This window comes from Dromaius novaehollandiae, chromosome 1 (assembly GCF_036370855.1).
Source record: "Dromaius novaehollandiae isolate bDroNov1 chromosome 1, bDroNov1.hap1, whole genome shotgun sequence".
Lineage (NCBI taxonomy): Eukaryota > Metazoa > Chordata > Aves > Casuariiformes > Dromaiidae > Dromaius > Dromaius novaehollandiae.
Genome location: NC_088098.1, coordinates 65,076,003 through 65,103,852, shown reverse-complemented (window position 1 = coordinate 65,103,852; position 27,850 = coordinate 65,076,003). Strand labels below are relative to the sequence as shown.

Sequence of the window (27,850 nt, the reverse complement as noted above, 5' to 3'; positions counted from 1 at the left end):
TTCTTATGTGGACTAGCCGCCCAGGTATGTTGCACTTGTGACCCCAGAGGCATTTGCTTGCTGAGGTGTGCTTCAGGCAGACTGCCCTCTAGAAAAGCTCACAAAACACCATGGTGGGGTCTTCAGATCTCTCAGACTGGGTTTGGAAGTTGCACAACAGCTCCCAGGCTCACCCTCCCGTGATTTTTAGCTGCAGCTACAGCACCACAGCCTCTCTCTGTCTTCAAGACCACACGTGCCAGAAGCAGCTGAGCAGCCTGACTTGCTATCCCGTCACCAGCTGTGAGTGGCATGTAAGGTCACAGAGCGAGAGGGAGGATCCATGCTTGGAGGAGCCCACAAGATCCTCTGCAGCTGTAACTTGGCCTTGCTGCCCCTCTGTCAGATGGCTCTTGTGCCCTTGTTGTGTGACCTGTCACGTGCCGTAGAAGAGGAAAGTAGAGAGGACAGTGACAGAACCTTTAGTAGAGAATCAGGGACATGTCCCCATCTCTGCTGCTTTTTATGCTTATCCTTTTCTCCTTCTTGAAGAGAAAAGATGTTGTTGAGAACTACATCAAAATGGCAGAAAGCTTAAAATGTAACTGCTCCCCAAATCTGAATGGATTTTACAGGCACCAGCCAATGCTTGGTATATTTTGAATAGAAATTCAATTAACAGTTTACTGAGAACTGCCAAAAACCATGCGGCTCTGCTTCCATTTCTGCAGAATGGCAATTGCTACTGCTGGCCGGACTTGTGTGACCCTGCAGGTTCTCAGCAGTGAATAACAGAAGTGCTGGTGCCTGGGGAGCAGGGAGCAGGTGCCCGTTTCTGTGTGTTGATTTTTCCTTTTGCTGCCCTCTTCAGGAATAAAATGGTTACCAGATGAGAATGGAGTCATCTCCTTCGACTGCAGGAATCGCGGCTGGTAAGACTTCAAGAGAAACTTGGTCAAAGCATTTTTCTGCCTTTCTCGCTCCCTCCTTTCCATCCGCTTCCCTGATCTGGACAACAGGTAGCAGAACAGCAAGGAAACAGACCTTGCCTGGTGACACCTTGGTGAGGCAGCTGATCAGCAGCTGCTGCCCCATGCTGCTCCTGGGAGAGCTAAAGGGTACATGAATTGAGGCAATACCAGGTTAGAGGGTCTGGCTTATCACCTGCAGTGCCACCTTTCTGTACAGGCATTAACATGTACCAAACGGAAATTACCACAAATGTTTCGTTCCTCTATCCCATCCTTGTTGTAATTTTGCAACCAGAGAGTTGGGGCTGTTCAGACTCTGGGAATGTGGGGCATTTATTCAATCTATTCGGCATGTCTAAAGGATGGTTTAGCAGTTGTCACTCTCAGTGGTATCTGGACTTAGGTCTGTAGCAGACCCAGCACTCATCAATGCAGCAAATGAGACATTGGGGCCAATGGGGCAACAAGGTAGGGCCCTGTCCCAACCTCACACCTTTTTGCATTGGGGTACCACATCAGATCCCCAGCCCAACACTGCCGGATAGCTGCGCTCTCAGTACATGTTATACTGGGGCCTGTGTTCACCCTGCTTCAGCGTATTCCTCTTCTTATAAAGGTACATCCAAGCAGCTACCTCTCCCAAAGATATTGTAATTATTGTGGATGTCAGCGGGAGCATGAAGGGCCTGAGGATGACCATTGCTAAACACACCATCATCACTATTTTAGATACCCTGGGAGAAAATGACTTTGTCAACATCATTGCAGTAAGTATGTCTCATTTCCAGTGCAGAGTTGTACTTTGCTAAGGGCACATGAGGGACAAAAGACAGGCATTACAGTGGTGTAACTACAACACTTAGTATCCATGTTGGATGAAGGATTAAAATGAATTATCGCCGAAGTCAGCTTCACGTAATCAGTAGGGTGGCTGCTAAGTCATTTCATTCCATCTGTGAAGGATGTCAGCTGCATCTTTTTGCTTAGGATGTGACTGCAACAGATAATGAAGTGCTGTAAAGAGACATCTGAGCTAACAGGGACCTTAGCTAGTAAATTCACACAGCAGAGCAGAGCAAAACACTGTGCTTTGGGTCAGAAGTGGTGTAACCCTAAGCATAATGTTTCCAGGTCAGGAAATTACTGCCATGTGCCATTTTGTGCACCAGTTAAGGCTGGAATCCAGTTCAGGGCCAATTTGCAAAGTTTGTATAGAGTTTGATCAGGTTGCGTAGGAGTTACTCTCTCCCTCTTTATGACCATGGCCAGTATGAGGGTGGGCTTGTTACTCGCAGAGGACAAGCAACACTGACCACAGAAAGCAAAACTTTTACATGACCCACATCAATACTGGGGGGGGTTGTGCCAGGTTAAAGGCAAATGGCAGCTCACCCCATAATTTTCAAAGCTAATTCAAGCATTGCCTCTGTCCTCATGCCTTCCAACACAAGTTTGTATGAGCATGATCGCCAAGATACAGTCTACTTTCTGTTGATAGCTTCTCATTATGCAAGATAGTTAGAAACTCCAGTGGTGACAACTCTGTCTTTATATAGATGGCTGCATGGAGGAGTGAACAGTGTTGGCAGGGAAGGGAAGTTGTTAAGGAGCTGGAAAGGTCTTCTGTTCTTAAAAATAAATAAATCCAGAAAGATCATATAATATGTACTTCTTTATTGCAATTACATCAGGAACCTACTGTCTCAGACACTTTATAGTCTGATCTAAGCTTCTGTTCATAAACTGAGCCTTGGTAACCATCTGTGCCTCATAGCCCATGGTAAAATATACTCATCTGGACCTTAGTGAAAGAGGCTTACACTGGTATGTTTTGCCTCATGTCTAGCAGCATACACCACTGATTATCACAGTTAGCTGATGTGTGGTAACTTCATTGGTTGTCATCATTCAGCCATGTGTCAGACACATCAGAGCTTAGGCTAAAGTCATTTGCAAGGTTCAGCTGATGGCTGGGGACTCACAGCATCTCCAGAAGTCAAAAGTATCTGCAAATAGTGCTGGAAGTGAGGCCAGGAGTACAAGCTAGCAGGGTAGGGAAAACTCTGGGATGTCTGAGTGAAAAAAAACATTAGTTTTGTACATGTGGATGTGCCCAGATGGAACTTAGCAAAAAAATTATAATTAACACAAAAAAACCCAGGATTTATCAAAATTACAATTTGCCATGATCACTGCATACAATTCTAAAGGGAAAATGAATAAAGTAGCATAATACTCATTACTGTTCTTCTGAATGTCCACTTATGAATCCTAGTTTCTTGTTTTATCCCCTCTTCCCCCATTATAATACCTTTCTTTTCATTTTGTCTTTGCAGTACAATGATTATGTTCATTTTATTGAGCCCTGTTTTAAGGGTATCCTGGTCCAAGCAGACAGAGATAACAGAGAGGTGAGTACCAGACTCCTATTGATACTACTAGGTTAGCGCTCTCAGTATAATAAGAACACAGGGTTAGGATGCTATGGAATGAAATTCTAGGGACAAGAAACAACTATCTCCCAAAAGCATGTGGTTTGTATTTCAGAAACAGGCTCCAATGCAGTGGCGTGTCCTGGCTCCTTGGTATGCCTTTGCCTACACAGAGCTGCTGTAATATCAGGTCAGCTGGCAACAACCAGCTTCCCTTAGGTCCCGACACACTTTGCACCACCTCTGCTGGAGCACGAGCAAACCTACCATGGAAAAACTGCAAGCAGAAGGCAAAGGTTCTCTGAAACCCCATGTTCTCAGCCCTCAGAAAGGTGAAAAATCAGCCCTTTTCCAGTGAATGCATTCTCAGCCTGGCCTGACCCTCTGCCAGGGTACTTTCCCAGCAGGCTTTCTGTGACTAGAGGTTCTGCTGCTCTGATCCAGGAAGGCTCAGCAGCTGCAGCCCTGAGGTGGTCAGTCTGTGTCTGACTGCTCCACCGTCCTCTGGGCTGACTCATAGTTTTAGCTCTTAGATTTTTTTTCTTCCTTTCCCTGTGTGTATTAATACAATGAAGTAGCACATCCTCACATGGCCCATTCCATGTGTTCAACAAGCAGCTTTCTCTCCAAGGTTCTTTCCCAGCTTAGCTCTGTGTCACAGAGGGTGATGTCTCAGCAGAGTCTCTCAAAGGATCCTGCAGCCTTTTAGGGAAAAAAACAACCAAGAATGCTGTCCATCTTGTGGGTTTCTCTCTGAGGGTTTAATTTACAACCAAATCGGGGCAAATTAATATCTAACCAATTTCCAGGTTACCCTTTTCTCTCCCTGTCCACAAAAGTGCCCTGCCTGACACCTGGAACTCATCGCTGCCTTTCTGTCTCTCTTCTTGCCAGCACTTTAAGCAGCTGGTGGATGAACTGCAAGCAAAAGGAGTGGGGACTGTGAACAAGGCCTTGACAGAGTCCTTCAAAATCCTGAGGGAGGTAAGAGAATCATGCAAGGTGCACATGCCCCTGGCCCACCTCACCATTCCCCTCTGCTTCCAACAACCAGCACAGCTGTTGCAGCACTGCAGGGCAAAGCGGTGTGAGCTGGTCTCAGGGGCCCTGAATTTGCAGCGAGCAGGGGCAAGCTGGTTTTAGAGATGCTCTGGTTTGCACGTGACACCCGGGGGCAGCTGATTGCTGCCACAGAGGACAGCAGCATGGGTAGGGTTGGGCAGTGAGCTGCCAGGCAGGAGCAACGCTTGCGGGCAGGGGAGTCAAGATCCTTGTGGACTTTAAATGGGAGGGAAGTTTTTGTTTTCTCCTGCGGTCAGTCTCATGTTTTCTGTGAGAGTTACAGGGGCAGGGATCTGCTCTTGTGTGCACCAGGAATAATCATGGGTAATTCAGCAGAATTTGGTCAGGCTATGGCCTTGTGTTTCTTTAATAAGCCCACAGCCTGGCCTTGGCCCAAGCTGCTCCTGAAGAGTGCAGTGCAACTCCTGCTGCTAACGACTGCAGATCCCAGCCTGGGGCTGAGGGGATGGTGCCTGCGGGGTCGGGGGGGGAGGCACTGTGTTCATCAGCGTGAATACTGCTGATAGCGTGGGGATGGAGATACCTTGATTAATGATGTTGGCAATAAAATGTAACTGATAACTTCAAGGCAATAATTCTGATCTTATGATCGGAATTACGTTACTTATGTAATGTTATTAGTCTCAGTAAGTAGGTTATGATGAAGACATGAAAGATTATTCTCAGGCTTCAGATTTATTTGAATATTACTCTTCTGAGGATCAGGGCTCTTCTTCATACAGAAGAAACCATAGGTGCAGGGGAATTAATCAAAGTCAGTGTCGTCACGTCCTGTGATAAGACTCTTAAATGCTCCATTGCCTTATGTGAACAACTGGCTTATGTGAACAATCCTCAGTGTCCTGGAGGTAAACATATGACTGAACTCTGCTTCTTAAGGAATGTTAACACAAAAAGGACCAAGAACTCATCTGAACCCTACCACCACTTTATTGCACCATCTACAGTGGGGTAGGCAGGTAGATGTCAATGCCTTTGCTGACAGAAATAAGTACATGGTATGATGCTAGCAGCCATAATGATGGCGTTGATGCTAAAAGTACCAGAGGTGTTGGACACCCTGGGAAAGATTTTCTGCTCTTAATTGTTTTGCAAACCGTAAGGTTAACTTCATTGGCTATGGTAAAGTTGTTCCTGACCTATTCTAGTGCAAGTACTGGCAGAATTGTACCCCATGATGGCAGTAGCTGAGCTGTCTTGTCAGTGCTTAAACAGCCATGATGAATTTAATGGCAATCTGAGAATAGTAGTGTAGCATTGTCACTGTAGTAATAAGATGGCAACACTCCTAGTAGTAATGATTCAGTATCTTTTGGGGAAGACAGTGACTGAAGAGATCAGGGAAGCAGTACTGATATAAAGCTAGAATTCATTACATGCACTAGATCTCTGCTAGATTCATCTAAATACAACTTTGCATTTTTATGACAAAATTAATTTTACCTTTGAAAGATTAGGAGCCTATACAGGCCTGAGTTCTATAAATCAGAATACTTAAACAGAGAATCTATTTCTTAATATCTAATGTAGCACTGGTTATCTACAATGACAATGGATTAAAGAGGAAGACTCTCTCAGCCAGCATAACCTTGAAGGTCCCAGGAAGAAGGGAGTGTAGGCCTAAAGAAGGCCTGTTTGCCCCAGCTGAAATGGCTGTACTAGGCATAGACATCAAAATGGGTTTGGTTCCACTGGTGAGACCTCACATCTCCTTTCCGGCAAGCGTGGCCCACCCATAGACTTCTGACAATCTCACCCGCTAGATCAGGCAAGCCTCCAGAAGGCAGGATCATTATAAAATCCTGTGTACTTTGAGCCAGGGATGTGCATGGGAAATGGAAGGTACATGGTGGAAAGCTGAGACTGAGGAAAAAAGTCTTCCTCTGATGTAGTCAGCACAAAAACACCTCCAGAAAGAGACTGATGTGCATGCAGCCCAGTGGATTAACATAAATCCACTGCAGTAACAGAGAAGCAGCTTCTCTTTGGCAGACAAAAAATATTTTTCCTCTCTACTCAGTATCCAAAATGCAGTGAAAAATGTAAGTAGAAATCACTTATCTTGATCCTTGTTGATCCTGCCTTATCTAATAAGGTCAACAAAGTGGTGAGATTACTACTAGACACTACAGCACCCAGTGGTAATAAAACCTCCTGACATTATTTACTCCGAAGGTGAGATGCCACTTACCTCCTGTCTTTCATTATCACCACAATTCTGAGGAGTGGGTAACTGACTCAGACATTTCAGCATCCTTGCCTCGGACATCTGCAGACAAGGAAAGGTCGTTGTCTTTCTCCTCTTTACACCTTGGGAGCTGCTGGCTCAGGGTGCACTCAGGTGCTGAATCACTCATCCAGTTGATGACATGATTCCTGGAAACCACCGTGCTGTCTCTGCTGTCTGCAGGACCTCTGACAAATATAGTTCAAGCAGACAAAATCAGGAGCAGCACAGAGAGCGGCACCAGAAATGTCTGCTGCACCTATATTGACAGGATTAAAGAATTAGATACAGTCACTCAGGTAGGGCTACAAAAGCTCCTCAGCAAGCAGAACAGTGCTGTTGCCCATTTCATGGTAGTATGAAAGTCCAGAAACAGGAATTTTCAAAAATTTGTTATGGGGGGTGTGGGGAGTGTGGAATGGAGCTATGGAAACACATCTCCTCTGTCCAGCCTTCCTTACCCAGTAACACTGGTTGCAGCCTTCTCAGAGTGTGACAGTAGGGAGCCTATCCACCAGAGCTTGGACTATGGCTGTCTCATCTTTAGCAAACTGGAGCCTAAAACCAAGGTTGCTGAAGCCATCAGCTGGGAGTCTTTTTCACAGTCAGCCGTGGAAGGGCTGCATGCACAGCAGAAGGCTACAGGATCTCTTCAGTCACTTCACAGTATCATCCCAGGATTTCAGTCTCGCTGATGACATTTAGAAGAGACTGAGATCACGTCTCAGGACACATGCGGCAGCCCCAGGGGCTGGATATACACAGGCACGCCACTGTAGAAACACCCCTGTTACTCTGCAGCAGCCTTCCCAGAACTGTCACCTTCCTGGAAAGGGCTCAGCTGGAGAGTGCCTCCTTACCAACAGCTGGAGGACCCCAGGCTCTGCAAGTACCACAGCCAGCCTCCTTCAGGCAAAACAGCACCTCCAAGTGTGCACATGTTTTAAAGACTCTCTGAAATCTTCTCTTAGAGCTGGTCAGATCAATATCAATAATAAAGGAGGGAAAGGGTTTGCATCAGAGAGTCCTGAAACAGATCTGAGGATGGTGCTGCTGCAGTCTCACAGGTAAGGTGTGCAGCTGAGCTAGAGGGCAGCAGGGAGAAGGGGGAACTTGGAAATAGCAACCCCCTTCCCATCAGACAAAACTCCCATTCTCAGCCTGTAATTGTGCCTGTTCCTCACGGACTGTCCTGTTACGCAATAGGCAAGAGAAGAAAAACAAAAATTGCTACATCGCACTGATGAAACAGACATTGCTGATTACAATAGACAACCAGTAATAATATCTATAATGAAAGCAACTGCAAAATTTCCTTGGTAATTTGTTCCTAGTCCAATTGCTTGTAAAATTAATAGCCCAACAACAACCTACTCAATGAGATATGAGTAGCAGAGAGGGGTTGAAGAAGAGCACAACCTCTCACCATTTTTGTGTTTCACCATTATGTTCTGGGGTGGATGGGGCATATTTTAATCTGTGATACAATTTACAGTAAAGCTCTAGGAGAACAGTTAGACAGAGCTTCCCCTGCCATTCTCTGCCATGCTGGATGAGCCACTTAAACTCTCTATTCCAATTTAGCCACATACCAAGTAGTTTCAATCAAATTTACATCACAGGGAAACCAGGGTGTTAAACACACATTTATAAAGCACTTCAAAATTTTCAAGCATCAAGTGCTATCTTTGAGTTCCTTTCTTGTTTTCAAGTTTTATTCTACCTCACTGCTATCTTCTCTTCTCTTCTCTTCTGTTCGTTTCAACAAGCTGGGCAGGTCTTGTTCTCTTAGCCTTTTCCTGCATGATTTATAACCCTTTGTTCTGACCACTGCTCTGCTCTCAGCTGCTTCCAGTTTCCTGCCTTCTCTGAAACACTATGCTCCCAACAGTTTGCAAGTGCTGCAGCTGAGGGCTATCAAGTGCTAAGCAGAGAGGAATAATTACCTTTCTTGTTTTACACACAATAGTCCTCTTAACAGAACCTAAGACATCAGTTAGCTTTCTTTAGACACTGTCACATTGTTAATTGATATCCAGCTGATCTGCCTCTGCGGTGCTCCTTTCCAGCCAGTATTTAGTCTCCTATTCTGTATTTGAGCCTGTGATTATTTTTTCCAGTGTAAACCAATTGTAAGTGTACTTACATATTTTGGTAGCTGTGCCACATATATGTGTGTATGTACATATATATATGTAAACACACTCACACACCCCTAGTCCTGAGAGCCATATATATGTTCATATAGTTGTTATATATGAATCTCTGAGGATTAGGCATTACAAAATCTCACTGTTATGGGTCCTCCTTTCTCAGGATCTACTCAGAGTAAATATGTATTTTAAAAACTGTTATTTTTTGACTCTGGAGGGAAAAAGATCCCAAGTTCTGTTCTCAGAGGCCACCTTAGAAAGATCTTTCCTCTTAACACTAAGCTGTTGTAATGTTACCTTGGCTCACTGCTGAACACAGAAGTGCCATAATTTATGAGGCTGATTGATTATGAGTAGGTTACTCCAAATTGAGTGTAGGTGGGAAAGTGGTGAAACTGGTACTAAATTGGCTTTCGGTGAGATCCAAAATTGTGCGCAACTTGAGCAGAACTGACGTCATATAAAGAATAAACCCATCTGCTCATGTAAGAAGTCAAAGGAGTTTGTACTGTCTTATGTTGTACCTGTGTGGGGAAGCACTCCCTTTGTGCACTTGCAAGAGAGCTGTGTTACTAGTTTTTCTAGGAATGTGCTAGATGTTTAAGGTCAATTTACTCATCTAGTTTTTTCCCTTCCTGTAAAACATTTTCTATTGATTCCCGCCCATCCTTTGGGATCTCATACAGTCTCAGTCAGGCCTCAGAACATGAAGCAAGTAGGGGACAGACTCTTCCCAGTGGTGCCCAGTGACAGGACAAGAGCCGATGGGCACAAACTGAAACACAGGAAGTTCCACTTGAATGCAAGAAAACACCTCCTTACTGTGGGGGTGGTTGAACACTGGAGCAGGTTCCCCAGAGAGGTTGTGAAGTCTCCATCCTTGGAGATATTCAAAACCTAACTGGACACAGTCCTGGGCAGCCTGCTCTAGGTGATCTTGCTTGAGCAGGGGTTTAGACCAGACAATCCCCAGAGGTGCCTTCAGACCCCAACCATTCTGTGATTCTGCAGTCCAGCAACACCTTTGGCAGTTCTTTCCCTTCCGGATGAGCACAGTTTACTTGAATACGTTCAATTACCACCTTTTTAACTTCATGATCCTGCCTGTAATTCCTTCCTTTTTTTGTTTCTTAGCACTTCAGCGTGTATCCTAGCACTTCAGCGTGTATCCAGCCAGTCATGACAATATTGGCCTTTTGATGATGAAGCACAGAGACTGTAAAGCCTCAGACCTCTGTTGTTTATCATCTGGCCATGTACTCTCTTTACTCCCTTTCTTGCTTCTTATCTGAATGTTTATAAATCTTCTCCTTGATCTTGTTTACATCTTTATGGACCTGGATTTTGCAGCATATTCTTCAGGATATGCAAGTCTCAAGGTTTCCTATTTGCCAGCTTATGCTATTTTACTTAATTCTGTTTCTCATTTCTTCATCATTGGCTTTCTGTTTCTTTCTCTACTCTTAATTTTCTCCTCAGGGGACACTCTACTAAGTTCAAATTCCTACTAGGTCTGGAGGCCAGGGGTGGAGGGTGCTGCATTACAAGCAGGGCTGCATCCAGCTGCAGTGTGAGTGGGGCAGGAGGAGATGGAGCAAGGCTGCTCATTCATTTGGCCAGACGTGTATCTCATTAGTCAGTGCATGCACGTGCCACTGAGCTGTGCTGATGTTCCTCTTGCCTCCCCAGTGATTCTGTGCCAAGCTATAACTGCAAAGTAAAAGGCAATGAGCAAACAAGGGAGTACAAGAGAATATAACCTAGAATGAATTAGATCGTGCCTGTTACTCCCGGCAACATGACCAAGCTACAGAGAAGAGTACATAGCTCAGTGCCTCATTCACTCCCTGCAGCTGTAGCACACACCTCTTCAGACATGTCCGTTCTGTGACCATCTTGCTCTTCATTTCACCTTCTTTCAGTCAGAGCAAAGAATTATACGCAGAGCTGCCTGTGAAAAGGTCTTCAGATACTCTCAGATCATTGCTGCCGCTAGTTACGAAAGGACCTAAGAATCAGGGATTACCTCTTACTCATTTGTTTTCTAAATCTGCCTTTTAGTCACTATTTCTATGATACTGATGATCTCATTTTCCCTGTTGAAAATACTGTCTACTCCTATAATTAGGAGATTGCTGGTTGCGATATTGTATTTAATTTTTCAATATCTCAGTACTATGAGGTCTGAAGTAACCTACATGAAGAGATGTCTTATATAGTTTGATGCAATGGCCGGTGACTTCAGTTAAGTGTTAATTTAATAATCACCTAAACAAAACATGTTGTAGATTGCAACAGACTGAAATAAGATGTTTTCGTAATTATAAGGTTCACATATCCACAATCTGAACCTGATTCTGACAGCATCTCCCACACCAATGTGGCCCTATGCCTCTGTAATGGATGGTCTCAACAGTCATTCTCTCCAGTGATCTCGACACAGTTGATACCTATCCTAGGCATAGCCCACCTGAGATTCCTTGTCTTTTTTCTATCTGGTGGTCTGCAGCAGGATCCTGCATGGCTGTCAACTTCTTTTTGCCTTTCATTTGCACTTAAGAGTATCCCATGCTTGTTCCTATTGTGCACCTTCACCCTCAGCCTCCACCTTGAGTCTCCATGCTGGACATGTGCTGTATGTGCTTCAACACCTCCTGGAGCTCTGACAGCTATGTGAGTGACACGGGTGGTTTTCCATGGGATAAGGTATAGAAACTCTCCAGACCTCTCTTCCCTTCGTATGCACCTTCTCTGCTTTCTAAACAACCACTGGAAAAGTCAGACCTTGTGGACCACATGGAGGAAGACATGGGAGATGCCATTGCAGGGATACAGCTAGTATCCCCTCTGAATGTGCTGCTGTGGTGGTATGAAAGAAGAGGAGCAAGTCCAACCATCTCATCCTGTTTTATTAACCTTCATGAAGACTTGCCTAAGGAACAGCTAGTTAGGAATGAAGCAGGGACCTTGCTAAACCACCCTTCTCTCTCACATCAGATCATCACTCCTGGTTCTGGTCAGTGATGCAAATAATGGGATTATTATGAAATCAGAAGGGAAGGAGTCATACATGGGGTCCTAACGGTGGTTGTTCAGAAGCTAATGAATCCAATCTCATTGCAGTAGAGTAACATGTATTTCAGTGATATTAAGAATAATTGTGAAGGAGGCAGGACTGCTGACATAAATGGTGGTGGAAGCAGACGTTACAGTGATTTTTGGCACTGAACCTGGTAATTTTATGAAGAGGTGATGGTAGAAGTGGTAAAATGACCAGGCAAATCCGACTGCAGAAGTGATAGAGTATGGACTTGTCTTCCTGGTATCGACGGTCATGATGTTAATCTGCAGGGGGATCCATATCGGTAAAGGCATTTGTCTTCTGTCATAACATGGCACTACCAAACTGGAAGGGACTCGTGAATTGAAACTTAAAACACCTAACAAGTCCCAGTCCACACTCTGCACTCTATTCTTCCATCCGGTGCTTGCTTTTGTTTTACTTGATTAGCCTTACTGCTTTTCCTAATTTCTAAGATAGAGCCGCCCCTCTACAATTTAAAGTCACTGCTGTGTCTGATACAGCCTTAGTCACCCTCAAATTAGTCTCCTACACACTCACCATCTCATGCCATTGCCTCTCATTAATCTCTTGTGCAGAGCTGTCATATCTTCCTCCTTCCATATTTTTAATCTGTATCAGTTTCTGTAAGCTTCCTTTGTTGATCAGACTTTTTGTTGCTCTAAGCGTAAAAGCAGAGAGATGCTGTGCAGGAAAAGAAGTACATATTGACATTGAGCAAAGTAGCTGCTCATTTTTGCTCCCTGATGTGAGCAAATCCTGTCTTCTGCTACTTTCTCTGGTGACTGCTAGTTCAACACCTATGATGGTAGTCCATAAAGCACTTAGCTCTCTAGAGCTGCTGCACCTAAGAGCAGGAGAGGCAAATGGCATTGCCTTCAGGAGCATTAGATAAGCAGCTTTCAAAGGCTGGTGTCCCTGGCTAAACAGTCAGGTTCTGGCTTGCCTGTAAGAGCACACCTATTCAACACCTGTCTGTGTGTGTGTGTTCTGGAAACAGAATATTGGTATTTGTACCAGAGTCCTAACATAATTCTACTCTACCTTAAATATCGCTTATTCACAGATAACAGGTCCTCTGTCATTACAGTGTACGGCCTTTCTTTTTGGCACATCCATAACCTATTTCAGCTCTGATGGCAGTAGCCTTTTTTTTTTTTCATGTGTTCCTGCCTTTCTCTGCTCTTTATTTGGCAGATTGATGAATTTTGCCTGAAATAATGAGTCTGGTTCCCCCTCCTCTCACATTTCCTGCCATACAAAGTGACAGAAATTGCTGTCAAATCAGAATGGCAGTGTTTATGGTCAGTCTGTAGTCACTGAGCATAAATGAATGCAATTGTGCAAGCTGTGAGGCAGCAGGGAGTCTCACCCTTTCTCCACAGCATTTATTTTCTTCTTGTTATTTTACTTCTATAAAGCATCTGTGACAACCTCTGTTAGGAAGGGCTGTATAAGCAAAAAAAAAAAATTATATGCAGCATACAAACACAGTCCTGATTTAAGCAGAACTCTTCCTGCAGATAGTGTAAGATTTGCATTAGGAGTCAGGATCTGATCCATCATGAATAAGCATGCTGCAATTACATAGAATCAGTTGCTGAGACAACTAATGCTTTTCCTTTCTCTTTTTAGTTCAGAGATGCTGGTCAAGGAGGCTTGTGTAACCAAGCCATCATGCTGATCACAGATGGAGCTGTGGAGGATTATGAAGCTGTGTTTGAAAAATACAACTGGCCAGATCGGAAGGTTTGTATAGGAAGTGATTCCTGCCATAGCAGGAATAGAAGAGTTTGAACCAGGATGCCAAGCAGAGCTGAGCGGTCACATCTTCCAATATCCACATGCATCCTGCTGTAAATACAACACAGAGCAGCCAGACAGGAGTCTGCTGGGGTGATTTTAGACATGGTAGGATCACAAATGGATATCTGCAGGTCAATGCAGTCTTTTTTCATACATATCTTTTCCAAAGCTGCAGATGATCAAAACTTTCTCCTGATACAATGATAAAGGCTGAACTGAGTATTTTTAAACAATAAACACCTCTACGAAGAATTTTAATCCCATCCACGACTGGTCCTGTTTGGGAATGGTTCAGCTATGACTGGTCCTGACTGTGGACAGGGAAATGACCCAGATGACCTCTCTAGGTACCTTCCAGCCCTATTTACTCTAAGGTCTGCGACTACAGACCTGTGCTAGCAGAGCAGACTGTGAAAGTGGAATAGACCATGGCTCATCTTAAACCCTCATGATTTATTTGTTTACCTCATCCCAGCTAAAGGCAATGCACAAAGGAAGAGAAGCAGCCTACAGAGAGACCAGAGCGTGGTGCTGTTAAAGCTGTTTATTTCAGGATTCACTTAATTGCTATTGGTCAAACACAAGAGAAATGGTGAAGTTTTCTTCAAATGATTCATGTAGCCAGCTGTTCCCCTAGGTAAAGGATTTCTGTGAGCTATAAACCTCTCCGCATGTGCTTGGCAAGTGCCTGGCAGAGCTGCTATCATAAAATCTAATGGAATTCACACTGCCTTCTTATTCAGATGATCCTGAGTTCTACTTGCTTTCTGGGCTTATTGTAATTGATAATAAAGTTCCAGCCCATAAAATACAAAACAAAGACACTCCTGTCTCCATGTGAAGGCAAAAGGTTGCTTTAGCTATTGCTCTGCACGTCAAGTAGGCATTCACACCAGTATATAACAGGATGTCAGACTTTGGTCATTTGGATTTGGTAGCACATTACAGCTTATTTAGGCTAACTTTGTGTTCTTGTTGCCAGGTCCGGGTTTTCACTTACCTCATTGGACGGGAGGTCACTTTTGCCCCCAACGTGAAATGGATCGCCTGCAACAACAAAGGTGTGGTATAGGAATGGCTCCCCAACGCCGATCACACGCGTCAGACATCAGCTGCAGCCACAGGCCCCTGGGCTGCAACCCCTCTATGGCTTTCCCACCATAGCTGGTGCCTACTGAGCCCTTGGTTGGAAGGCCTCCCAGGAAAAAAGCAGAGCCTGTTAGTCCATGTGAAGTGTGCCTGTGTCCAACTAGCACAAGTCCTCAGTGCTGAACTACCACATTTTCTTGTCACAGTGCCAAGGGACACTATGACTGAGATTCATGCTGGCTGTAGTCCACCTAAGTCCCTGTGCTTATTCTGTCCAACTGGCTGACTTTTGACAATCTGTCTAAACCTCTATCACTAAGCCTGATGTCTTTTGGCCGAGATGTAAAAAAAGCACCTCTTCTTTAAAGACTTTGTAGCATTTTTCACAAAATCTGCAGATTAACCTCTACACTGTGGCCAAATTCTTGTGTGCCATTAGTTTTGCTGGGATAACAGAATGGCTTATTACTCCTGCCCCAGAACCAATGTTCCTTGTAGCTGGCATGAAATGGCATGGATGGGACAATGCATTCAGAGTAGATCAGTGATCTCAATGCATTTGGGGCTGTTTAAAAAGTCCAGTTAGCCCTGTCAGAGTCCACAAGGGGGAAGGACGAGGGGAATGAAAGAGTCTTTCCCCTCTGGAGTCAAAGAGTCATGTTTGGGCATGACTTGGTCTCAGTACATCTGGAGATAGTCAGAAACCAGCAATGCTTGCAAAATCAGAATCACTCTTAAACAAGGAAAGGAACGGGGCGGGGGAGGAGGCTGAAGTTGGGGACTGACTAGCTAGGTATATTGGCTCTTTTTCTGTCTGAGCAATGTCTCCAGCAGACTGTGAAATGCATGGGTACATTTGCTACTGAAAATAATTGACAGAAAAGAATGCCTGGCCTGCAGAATGTCTGTGAGTGGGGATGTTCAAGGTTCAACCAGTCATCTGTTAGCACCATGAATCACATGTAACATTTTTATTTTTCATTAGATGAGACAAAAGTCTGGATTTTGGATTGCATATTCGGCTTCAAGATTAGTGTCAGGGATTTCATTGTGCTGTTAGTTTACCATAAAATTGGAGAATGGATTCTTCTGAATAACCAAACAAAGACCAAAAATGCTCTCTTTGCACTAGGCTTCTCACCTACCAACCTTGAGCTCTGAAGAAAGCGCGTTGATTTTGGCTCTTCTGTATAGATGTGTTATTATATAGCTCTTGTGCTTCTTGTTTTCAAGCGCACCAAATTTGCTTTCAGATCACATAACTTATCACATCAGCTGGAAAAACTCTGGAAGAGAAGTTGGGAGTTTAGGCTGTATACAAAATTGGACAGGATAAGTGAGTAGCCTGGTGGAACAGTTTGTTTGCATATGTTTGGCCTCCAGGACTGAAGGCAGCCTGATTTGGCGATGTTTTTGCCTAAGACTCAAAGCAACATTTTACATCTGCTTAGCATGATTCTGGTTATACCAAGACTCTCTGGTCTTGAGCATTAGGCCAGGATTTTGAGAACAGAGTCAATGCTTTGAAACTCTAGTTTTCAACAAGACAAAGACTTGTCCATGCAAAGCACGTAAAGGCACTTTTTGTAAAGAGCAGACTAAGTTGTTTGGGTAGATATAGTCTTTGACATCCAGTTTTCTAACTTTGCATGAACATTCATTTATAAATAAGGAAGGGATGTTAGAAGAGTGACTCCCGCCTCTGTTTCTCCATGAAGGCTACTACACTCAGATATCCACGCTGGCAGATGTCCAGGAGAACGTGATGGAGTACCTGCATGTGCTCAGCCGTCCCATGGTCATCAACCACGATCACGACATTATTTGGACTGAGGCCTACATGGACAGTGCGGTAAGGACCTACAGCACAAGTCTTTAGTCAGCAAATAGTAGGGGCTACAGGCCAGATTGACAAAGATGTTAGACATCCAGCTCATAAATTTAGGCATCTAACTTGTCCTGACTTCCCATCTAAATATCCTATGTATATTAGAGCCTAAATAAAGCCCTGAAAACTATGTAAAGTCATGAGATAGAAATTGCTGGGCTCTGGCTCTGCTGAGCAGACAGTATTTCTCTGCTCACTCCTGGAGTTGAGATGTATAAGCAGACTCAGGTCTCCCTGAGAATCTGCGGTGACCCAGGAACCCAGGACTAATCACGCAGACACAGCATGACTTAAGTAGTACTTCTGTGAAAGGAGGCTACCTTCTCAAGGATTAGTCGCAGGAAAGATTTTTTACAGCTCAGGATATTGGTCATGGAGATTCATTTCCTCCAGCCCAATGGCCTACTGCATGCTGCTTGTCACTCGAAGATAGACATCTCAGTTTGGGAGGCAGGCTTACTCTTCTGTTGCTTGGGCTGGCAAGATGTAATATCACCGCAGTGGCTCTGTGCTCAATCCTGTGGGTAAAGGACATATCACACCTACTGGGAGGGAAACAAAGGACTGTACATCAAGACTGCCAATGCTACTTGCTTTCTCTCAGGCCTGCCCCAAGGGAAGAGCTGACACATTTGGACCATAAGCAGGTGTTAGTACGGTGTTGTGTTGCCAAGCTGGCTTTGAAATCCAAGGAGCAAAGGGAAGAACAAAGGAGTAGATCACCATTGAAAGAGCCTTCCCCTGCAGTTCACCAAATAAATGACTTTCCTCAGTCGTCTTCTCCATCCCTTTTTACTTTGCAGAAAGATAAAGCTATAGTTCTACCCTGGGGCTCTCCGTGCCTTCAGGCAGATAAAGCTTTTTCCTACACTGGAGTCTTCACCACAGAGAAGTGCCTGGCATAATTGTGAGATCTAGAGCTGACCAGAAGTCAGATTCCACTCTTCCAGAAACAAATGCCATAATTTTTTTCTGCTTTCTAGGGAAAAAATCTTTTAAAAATAGTAAAAATGTTTCCATACATGATTTCCTGAACTGAATCCCACTGTGAGACTGAAGTTTCTAGCCTAGGTCTGGCTAGCAGCAGTTTTAGGATGTCTGCCACAGCCCTGAAGGAGCTGGGGGGAGGCCACAGTTTTTGGATTTAAGATTCATGGCAAGAAACTTGAATTCACTGTGAGTTGGAGTAAAACTAACATTCTGAGCTAAAGCTTTGTGGCAGGAAACATGGAAGTCAGGTCGCACATGGTATCACTCTATGCTGATACCATGCTGAACCCCAAGGAATACTCCCAAGCCTGCCTGGCTTGCACCATCACAATGCACAGGTATTATGCTCATGGGAAGAGACTAGCCCCACCTCTGTGCTGAATGCTGAGGTTGCAGGCATGGCATACCAGCTCTGTGAGGTAACGTGAGGATGCTTTCTGCTGCAGGGACTGTGCCAAGGGAGAGCTGGGGACGTGGTATTTGAGGGTGCTAAGCAAAAGCTCCAGAAAAGCCCCTATGTATCCAGCAAGTTTATTTCAATAGTAAGCATGCTATACCTGGCACTTGTGTTTGGTTTCACACTTCCCAAGGCTGCAGCAGGGTTTCTCCTGTTGCACTTTCTTGCTGCATCTCTTTTTTTGCTTGCTGCATCTCTTTTTTTGCCTCTTTTCTTGGCTTGCCATTCTCTCCCTCCAGTCCTGCCTCTCCCATCTTTGATTCATTCCTCCATTCATGTATTCATTCGTCTGTTCATCCATGTCTCTCACTAGCTGCCACAATCTGAGGAGGTAACTGCACCCCTGCATTTTGTGAGCATGTCATTTCCCTTGTGCCAGTTGGTGTGTCAGTGCTAGCGCACAGCCACAGCTGGCCTGTACATCTGGAGGGGGTGGAGATTACAGCACTGAGGGAGCCCTATTATGCTGTCAAGAAGAGAAGAGGAAATGCTGGATGTACTGGAGAGCTGTGCTGTGCTGTTGGTTCAGAGTGGGTAGGGGTGTCTGTGTTGTGCAGTAGCTTAGTTCATTGGACCTCTTTTTCCATATGCCCAATGAGTGCTGGTGAAGTTTATCTGCTGTGTGTTAGCACTAGTGTTGCTACGAATGGGAAGTTTCCACAAAGAAGTGTCCAGCCCAGTAACTCAAGATACCAGGTTCGAATCTCCATCAGGCAACTGCACAGATTATTGCCTGACTCCTCTATGGCTCCTAGCTTGTACAGTAACAGAGACACAAGGTCATTTTTTGCCTTGCTACTTACCTGACCAAATGAAAGATGGTAAGAAAATGTTGCTGGCATCAAAGGATTACCAGCTCTCTATACCTACGCAAGTTTGGGAGACTCCTGTGCATGTCTTGCCTCTTTTACTTCCTTTCTTGCGTGTTTCAGAGTATTTGTCTTCTGAAGTATTGGAAGCCTCTGTTACCCCCTTACCTATGCATGTCCTGTATCCCCTGTAGAGACAGCTTATCATTTGCACCTGTTTGTATCGTGATTTGTCTCTGTCTCTACTATACTTGGATGCCTGAGTAACCAGTATATACAAGTAGGCTTTGTGTATATTTGTGGCTTTTAAGCATTTGCCTGTGGTGTTTCTCATTCACGCTATTCATGTGTTTGCAATATAGATGATATGTATTGTCTGTGATTTTGCTCATGTTTGTGTTGTTTTTCTTAATTCTGTGCACCACGCGTCGGTGGTTTTTACACATGTTGCATAAGTGCCCATGTCTGCTCCCATTGCGTGGTGGGTATAAATTGTGCCACACTTCTACAGGTTCCTGTCTCTTCATTAAAACAGCTCTTTAATGTCTCTTGCTTCAACACATTTCACTGGCTTTCATCCCAGCCTCATCACCCCACACTAGCAAGCATCCATCCTACGATCGTCTTGGATACAGAGTATTGCAAAGTTCTGCCATCTGTTTTTAGAGAGGTGTGGGAGGCAAGGAGGTGTCTAATTGTACTCAACACCTGGGGTCCTTGGGAATTCCAGTGCCTCTTTATCGGGTTAGCTGCATTTGCTAACACACTGCTTGTTGTTTTGTGGCAGCTCTTTGCATCTCAAGCTCAAAGTCTGTTGCTCATGACAACAGTGGCTATGCCAGTCTTCAGCAAGAAGAATGAGACAGTAAGTGCAATGCTTGCTTGACTCTCTTTCCAGCCAGCAGAGGTTAAAGGATGCAGCAGACCTTTGCGGTGTTTTAAAGTCAATGAGCCTCTGAAAGCACACTGGGCCATTAAGGACTGTGGTGGATTTCTGGCAAGATGTGTGGCTGATAATTCCTCAGTCAAAATGATAGTCTGTCATTTCCTCTGAAATGCTATTTCTTCCAAGTGCTTCTTAAATATGACACTTCTCCTTGTATTATATTTTCCATTTTCAAACTGAGCCTAATTCACAGACCCATAAAGTTTCAGGCTGGAAGAGATCGTTATATTGTCTAGTCTGCAGTTTATTGCAGACCTTTACATTTCACGTAGACAGTTCTTCATGAGCCCAGTAACCTGCATTTGGCAAAAATGTCATTCCAGAAAGGCATCCAGCCCTGAGCTCTCCACTGTGGCTTCTCACTCTCTATTAAAAACTGGTGGCTAAATTCCAGTCTGAATTTGTCTGGCTTCACCTTCCCATCATTATGGCTTTCTCTGTTAGATTAAAAAGCCTGTAGCCATTGGTATTTTTTCCCTGGGAAGCATCTTCTACACTTCAGTAAAGTGAAATCTGTCTTTCTTTTGATAAGATAAAAAGTTTGAGCGATTTAGGTATGTTTGATAAGGGCTTGAAACTCTTTAGAGTTTTGAAACTCTTTAGGGACTCTTTTCTGCACCATTTCCAGTTTTTCACCATCCTTTTAAAATGTCAGACTGTACTTCAGCATTGCTATACAAGGGATAAACTCCTTAGCTGGCTCCTATGCAGATTGTCTGCCTTCTCCACTCAAGGCCAGCCTTAACGTGTATTACCACAGCACTGCAGTGGGAGCTTGTGTGTCATTTTTTCCACCGTGATCTCCAGATGCTTTTTAAACAACCGTCCCCCATTTTGCGGGGATTTCCTGCATTCCTTTTCCTAGATGAATAATTTTACATTCAGTTTAGTTGGCCCAGTAATCAACCGATCCATACTGCTTTGCATGATTGCCTTTTCTTTATTGTTATTTGCACATACTGAATGCAGATATTTGTCCTCAGATCTTGTTTCAGTGATTTTATAGTACTTCTGAATCATTATCAAAAATGTTGAAAATAGTGGGTGGAAATACTCCTAAACACTGGAGCAACCCTCTTGAGACTTTTTGAGGTATGTTAGCTGGTTTGAATGAACTTACTCACTCATGCCCAGAGAGAACACTGTGAAAGACTAGTAGGAAGGCAATTATATGTATTCAGTCGGGGTGGATCGAAAGCTACCAAAGCTTTGCTTCTGAAAATGGATTCTCCTTTATTTTTAAGCGATCTCATGGAATTCTCCTGGGTGTGGTGGGCTCTGATGTGCCACTGAGGGAACTGTTAAAACTTGCACCACGGTATAAGGTAAGACTGAGAGCATGCAATTTATTATTTTACACAGTGAAGTCACCACTCATTCTTCTATGGACATGACTCTATGAAAAATCTTTCCTCTGCCTGTAGGAAGAACTATGAGCATAAAGCAAGAGAGGTTGGATGTGACGATATGATTTCAACATGACACATGAGAATTCATCATTCACCACTAGAAACTCCTAGGCTGCTCCAGAAATACAGGGATTGGATGATTCAGTGGATTGGCAACAGGTCATAGAGCCTTTGCATCTTGGTGGTCACCAACTTAGATCCCTCAGGGATAATACAGATCGAGCAGCCTATCTCAGAAGAATTAATGTTTTATATCCATTTCCCAGTGGACAAAGGTTGCCATGCCAGCTGGCACAAAATAAGCTAGTTTCACTGTCAATGCTCTTGGCAGAAAAACTGAGGACTGAATGGACCGTGGAGACCAAACTGTTCTGTCATGCCTAGGGGTTTCTTTCTCCAGATCAGCATGAAGATTTCTTGGCAGGAGAGTGTATAGGAAGTTGGCTCTCACTCACTTGTGCCGTACCTAGATAGAGTATTTGCTCTCCAGAATTGCTAGTCCAACACTTTCCATCAGCTCTATGTTCAATATATTTGAGAAAAAAAAAAGTGTTGATCTCTAGGAAAATACCTTGAGATACACTGTTTCATTTGATTTCTGCTGTAAATTCTGCACAGTGACCTTTTGTTCAATCAGTCTGCATGCCAGGAGACAGCAGTAACCACTGAAGATCACCACAGAAATGAAATAATTTGAGCCACAAAGCTTCCAATCTCCCTTAAATAACTATTAGACAATAGCTACCTGTTAGATAATTGTCTGAAGTCTGTTTGATAAAGACTGACAGGACTGAAAGTGCTGCCAAAAGCTATGAATCTGTGAGGTGCTTCCAGAGCTGGACACAGGATTTTTAGACCATTTGTATGCAGCTGTAGAAATGATCCTTCAGGCAACCCAGGAACTATGAGTACCTCTCTGTAGCTGTTTTGGGGCTGGGGAAACATTGTCTAGGAGGCTCAATTTTTATATACATTTATTTTCTCTGGAAGATTCATTCCCCTTCATCTTCCTTTCTCCATGTCACTCAAATGCCATGTGTCACAATAATTCTTCTTCTGGACCAAGGTGGAATACCACTCCTTCCTCCAGCCAGTGCCAGGGAAGGAAGGAAAATTAATTGAAGGATTTTTTTACATCAGTGACAGAATATGTCTTTGCAGAAGCTCTTCCAGCTCCAGTCCAGTTTGGAAACCTGGTATCCTCAGCTTGGATCCCCTGGTATATGAGTTACAAAGATTCAGTGAGCCATTCCAGTTACAGCCCTGGAGAGCTCATACACTCATGATCCCACTTACTGGCTGAGAAATTTCAGCTTTAATAGGCCAATAGGGAAGCCTGCTGATCCAAGTCCTGATCCAGTGTGCATTGAATTCAGTCTGCCATGCTGAGCTGAGCTCTGTGTGATTTGCAAGAAACTGTTCCATGTAGAGACGGACCAAAGTTTTGATCTGGGATGTGTGAAACAGATGAATAGTTGACTTCAGCAACGTCCAGACGGATTGTGAATGACTTACCCCCCTGCTTCCCTACTGTTATTGCTCCAGGATAGATTGTCTCTATAAGCATAAAAAGTTCAAGATAGAAACTTCAGCCATTCTTGTTTTCTTTGAGATGCTTCTTGTTTTGGCAAGCGCAGGCTATCAGTGGGTTTTTAGCAACTCAGGGTTTAACTGGAGTTTGTATTATGTATGGGCTTTATCTGAATGATCTCTCTCTCAGAAATCTCTTGCAGATCAGGTCAGCAAGTATCCGCTCTTGTCAGGTTATGCTATTCCTTAAAAAGTATTTTAAGACTGTAGGCTTGCACAGTTGACCTAGGCTAGATCTGGCCTTGCCAAAACTGACACATAATGCGGAGCTCGTCTGAAGGCCAGGTTTCCAGAGATGTCTGCGAAATTCATACTCCCCTGTCCATTCACTATTGTACATATATAGTGATCAGCATACACACTTGTCACAGCTGTTATTGTACGGTTTATGGTATTTCCCCTCATTGCCTATTCTGTGTACGGAACTGCTGTGACTGCTGTAGAGAGCTAATTCCACCTCTGCATGGTGATTTTCAGCTAAGACGATCACAGACTCTGAGTGCATCTTTTTTGAATGTGTACACTAATCAACTTCCTGCCCATGCATTTGTGCATACAAGCACAGTCAGTCTTCTTAGACAGAGCAGCCAAAGATACAGAGACAAATGGTTTGTGATGGAGCCTACCTTCTGCTGGTGAATATCTTTAAAAGGAAAATACTTCTGATGGGGTCAGGGTATCTGCAGCATCCTTTACATAGCAATGTTTCTAGAAAAAGCAGAGCTAATTATTCTAATGCCTCTTTCTCCAGCTGGGTGTCCATGGATACGCCTTTCTGAACACTAACAATGGCTACATCCTTTCACACCCAGACCTGCGTCCTTTGGTATGTATATATGTAGCTGTGAATTTGAGAACTTTTGCTCACTTGAAAACACTGACTCTCAGGGATGCTTCTGATTTCTCACATTTTTTGGAGCTGTGAGGCTACCAGGTTCTGACATATAGATATTATGAACATGAGGCCAGAGAAATCAGTTCCACACACATTGATGTATACATGCATGCAAGTGTATGAAGTGTAAGGTATACTCTCTGCCTGTTCTCTGTAAGAGAGCATCTGAGTGCTGTACTTGTGTGCACTTACTGTACTGTGGGTACACGTATTTGCATGCATGCAAGGTTTCATTGCTGAGTATCAAACTGCAGAAACAATTCTTCTCACTCAGGCACATCTGCTACAGGAAGATTCAGCACGAATAGCACCTCAGTAATAGTTGCCCAGCAGCTGTAGGGTTGGACATTTGAGGAATTTGAGGCCAGTAGGCTCCAGCACCACAAATCTTAGTAACCTCATAAGTCAGAGACAACGTAGGGACTAGTAGGCTGCAGATACCTTCTGGGTCTTGAGGGGCAGAGTGGACACAAGGACAACCTGTCTCCTTTGCGGTGTCACTTGGATCTCCAGACTGCACATATCCCTGCAACACATGAAGGGTTTCATTGCACAGATACTCAGACATACAGTGCATTTTACATTTCATACATGTGCCTGTGTGCACAAATCCGCATGTGCACAGCTGCAAGTGTTAGTGTGGCTACTGGCAAAAGAAAGTGCCACAACAGGGCTTCACACTAGCTGTCTTCAGAGGCAGCTTTGTACAGGGAGACAACAGGCACTCTCCACTGTGTGAAGAGAAGAGAGACACGGTGTTTCCAGGGTGGGATTTAGGCAAGGCCAGTGCTTTGTCCTCCGCCTGGGATTGGCCTCTCCTAGTCTACTGCACACCATTTTCTTCACCAGGAAGATTACAGGGAAATAGCTTACTTCAGGTGAAAAGCATACCACTTTGTCAGTGAAGCTAAAGCCTAATTCTCATCAAAAAAGTTCTCCTGATGTTATTATCCTGTTAATGGGATTAGACTCTTAGCTGTGGGAAACACCTCATTTGCTGGAGGACAGTGTATTTTGCTGAGCTATTTAGTAGAATATTCTCACAAAACAGGCTGTAGCCTTTACCTGCAAGCTTACCTATGTTCCTGCTTGTCCCTTACTCTTGAAATGGCTTTTCCCACTTGAACTCCCCTAGCCCCAGATTGCCCACGTACAGCAATAGATGGCATGGGACTGAGATGGCACCTGTACCAAATGTTGCCTTGTCAGTCAGAGACTAAATAAGGCACCCCTGTTTTATGAATTAAATATCAATTTTTAAAGGGTTAGTTTGGGAAGTTACCTAACCACTTGGTTTTTTTTTATCCTTTTTTTAAATAAACCCCAGTATAAAGAAGGAAAGAAATTGAAACCTAAACCAAACTACAACAGTGTAGATCTCTCAGAAGTGGAATGGGAAGATGAGGATGAAATAGTGAGTATCAGAAATTGATTTTAGCCTTCTTGTATCTCCTTCTTCCTATTACTTTGTGTGTATGTGTGGCAGGAGGAGGAGTGAAGAGGCATGCTTACAGCAGGCAACAGATGCTCTTGGTTTCTTCTGTGAGTGACTGGTGCTGCCTAGGAGAGGCTGCTGGTCTACAAGAGGCCAAGAGTGTTGCTCCCCTTCGAAGTACTTGTCTTCTTCTCAATGTGAGGTTTTCCTCCCATGGAGCAGGGAGGGAAGGTGCTGGCAGGAGAATGGAAGCACTTGGGGGGTGCTCCAGGGAGCCAGTCTGTGTGCACATGGCCCAAATGCTAGTGGTAGCTGCCGCACCTCTGTACGCAGTTTGCTTAAAACAAAGCCAAGGTATTTTAGGAATATGGAGGCCTCCCATGATGTTACTCATACATGTAGTATATGAGACATAGTTGGAGCCACTCAACTAACATGATCTACAGGGAGGAAGAAAGTGCAATTCACAAAGAGATTAAAACTCACAGTCTTTATTAAAAATAAACAAAGAGCATAAGGGACTCAGACGCTTGGGAAAAACAAATTTCCATATAGCCCTTTACTGTGCAAGTTAGGAGGCAGTGAAAACAATAGCTGACCAGAGGGAAAAAAATTGGAAAATGCCCTTTTTTACTCTCCTTTGAGCAAAATTACTGAAAAGTGAACAAGTGTGCACCTGAACACCTGATAAAAAGTGTTTCAGAACTAGGAACCCAGATATAATAGAAAGGCAGCAAGGTTCTGCTGTAGCTGGTTTTCTTTTACTCAAAAGAAGAATTAAGAGAGAATAAATACTTAAGTTGCTAAGATAAGAACAGCATTTGGAGTAAGACAGAATTATCTGTGGGACACATGCCTGTGGATTACAGAGAAGATAAACAGATCTGATGCTATAGATATCCACCCAGCAGGGAGGACAAATGAACTGCCCAGCAAGATGATCTACGTGACTGCTGTCACTAGCGCAAGTACAAAGGGCCAAGCCAAAGGAACTCAGGAACTGGAATGGCGGCAGACTGAGAAAGGAAACACAACAGGACTGTGGGCAAAATGTGGAAAGCAAGACAAAATTAAGCAGTTTTACATGTGGCAGGACCAACAAGATAAAGTTTGCCTCTGGCTTCGTGTGGGTTCGCTGATGTCTTCTAGGAGCTCTGATCCCAATGCAGCACACTCTTGCTCCCTGGAACCAGTTTTAGGGCTGCTCTTCTCTATCCAGTTCACTATTTCACAAAAGCTTTCAGGAATTTAGAGGCCTCCACCTTGCTGTCATAGTTATTTGGCCAGCAAGTCTGAGCAAAAAATGTTGATACTTGAACACAAATATGATGCAAAGTGTAAGGTTTCTGTGGTTAGGCAGAGTAAAACTATCCAGAGTGACAAAAATTCAACAGAGGTATGAAAAACAAAACCACTTTATGTTCCTGTACTGCTTTTTCCAGAAGACAAAAAGGTTGCAGTCACTGAGGGCACAGAGACAATCAGTGACGTGAACAGTATCTGCAGTGTGATTTCAGCAAGTCTAGAGACTCTCAAGATACACCCACTGCAGCAGAAAGCTGCCAACATTTCAACGCTGAGATTTGCAGCTATGCTATTAGATCAATGACAGACTCAGCATCAGTTGCAGTATAATCTCAGCCACACTGATAAGCAGCAAAATCAGATTGGAAAAATATGCCCAAGTGCTAATGATGTGTAATATAGCCAGCTGCTAAAAGAAATCCAGGGGAAGAAAAATGGCACTGTCTGGAAAATTCAAATTGGTGCACAATACTACCACCCACAACTGGGCAGTGAGGAAGTTTGAGCTTCCTTAAAGCACCAAATGGACACTCTCCGTGTCAGGAAAAAAGGGAAGGGTCAGGGGACCTTGCCCAGCAGTTTAGGAGCTCTCATCCAAGCAGACTTCCTTCAGCTTTGACAGAGCCACTGAAAAAGAAATTAGCCTGCCAGGATCCTTCCAATTTTGAAACTGAGTAGCTAAACATCTAGATATTATAAAAAGCCTTCAGGTAAACTGTATGTCTATGTTGCTTTGAAATGACACAAGAGGACACTGGAAAGGAGTCGGTGCTCATTACCAGTGATTGGGACAGCATAGCCTTATCGCTCGTGTGCAGGAGTATTTGCTGTTTGGAGTGTCTGGAATGGATGCTTCAGCACAGACCGGATGACTCCTCCATCCAAACTCTCCTGCACATTTTAGCGAGTGGATGCCAATCATCACTATAACTGTCCTGTGTAAAAAGGACCAAGTAATATGAGGACTCCCAGACACCAGGACTATAGCTGATCGACTTCTCAGTGCAGGAGAAGTTATTGAGGAAGAAGAAGCCAGCCTGGATCTGAGCACCAACCTACAACCACTCTTGCATGGGTGCTGGGCACAGGACAGTAACCTGCCTGCAGACTAGCTGGAGCTGAGGAGATCTGAATTTGCTGTCTCAGACAGATGTTGATTTGCTTCTCCACTGCCATATGGGGCAAAGAAAGATGCCTGAGATTTGATGAGAACGTATGGATGGAACAACAATATCTGAACAGCCCAGAACCTGAAGAAAATGTGGCAGGCTCAGTCAGACCAGAACAGCGCATGGCCATGGCTC

At 44.1% G+C, this 27,850-nt stretch overlaps 1 protein-coding gene across 1 annotated transcript in view; it reads left to right on the top strand.

Moving 5' to 3' along the window:
* CACNA2D4 (calcium voltage-gated channel auxiliary subunit alpha2delta 4) overlaps nucleotides 1-27,850 on the top strand; it is a 134,008-nt gene that overhangs the window by 19,035 nt on the left and 87,123 nt on the right. The window contains exons 7-18 of the mRNA XM_064509925.1: nucleotides 851-911; nucleotides 1,567-1,717; nucleotides 3,287-3,361; nucleotides 4,277-4,366; nucleotides 13,563-13,676; nucleotides 14,716-14,794; nucleotides 16,541-16,674; nucleotides 18,471-18,488; nucleotides 19,754-19,831; nucleotides 21,157-21,237; nucleotides 23,663-23,737; nucleotides 25,134-25,220. Coding sequence (XP_064365995.1) covers nucleotides 851-911; nucleotides 1,567-1,717; nucleotides 3,287-3,361; nucleotides 4,277-4,366; nucleotides 13,563-13,676; nucleotides 14,716-14,794; nucleotides 16,541-16,674; nucleotides 18,471-18,488; nucleotides 19,754-19,831; nucleotides 21,157-21,237; nucleotides 23,663-23,737; nucleotides 25,134-25,220 — 1,043 coding nt within the window. The remainder of the gene's footprint in view (nucleotides 1-850; nucleotides 912-1,566; nucleotides 1,718-3,286; nucleotides 3,362-4,276; nucleotides 4,367-13,562; nucleotides 13,677-14,715; nucleotides 14,795-16,540; nucleotides 16,675-18,470; nucleotides 18,489-19,753; nucleotides 19,832-21,156; nucleotides 21,238-23,662; nucleotides 23,738-25,133; nucleotides 25,221-27,850) is intronic.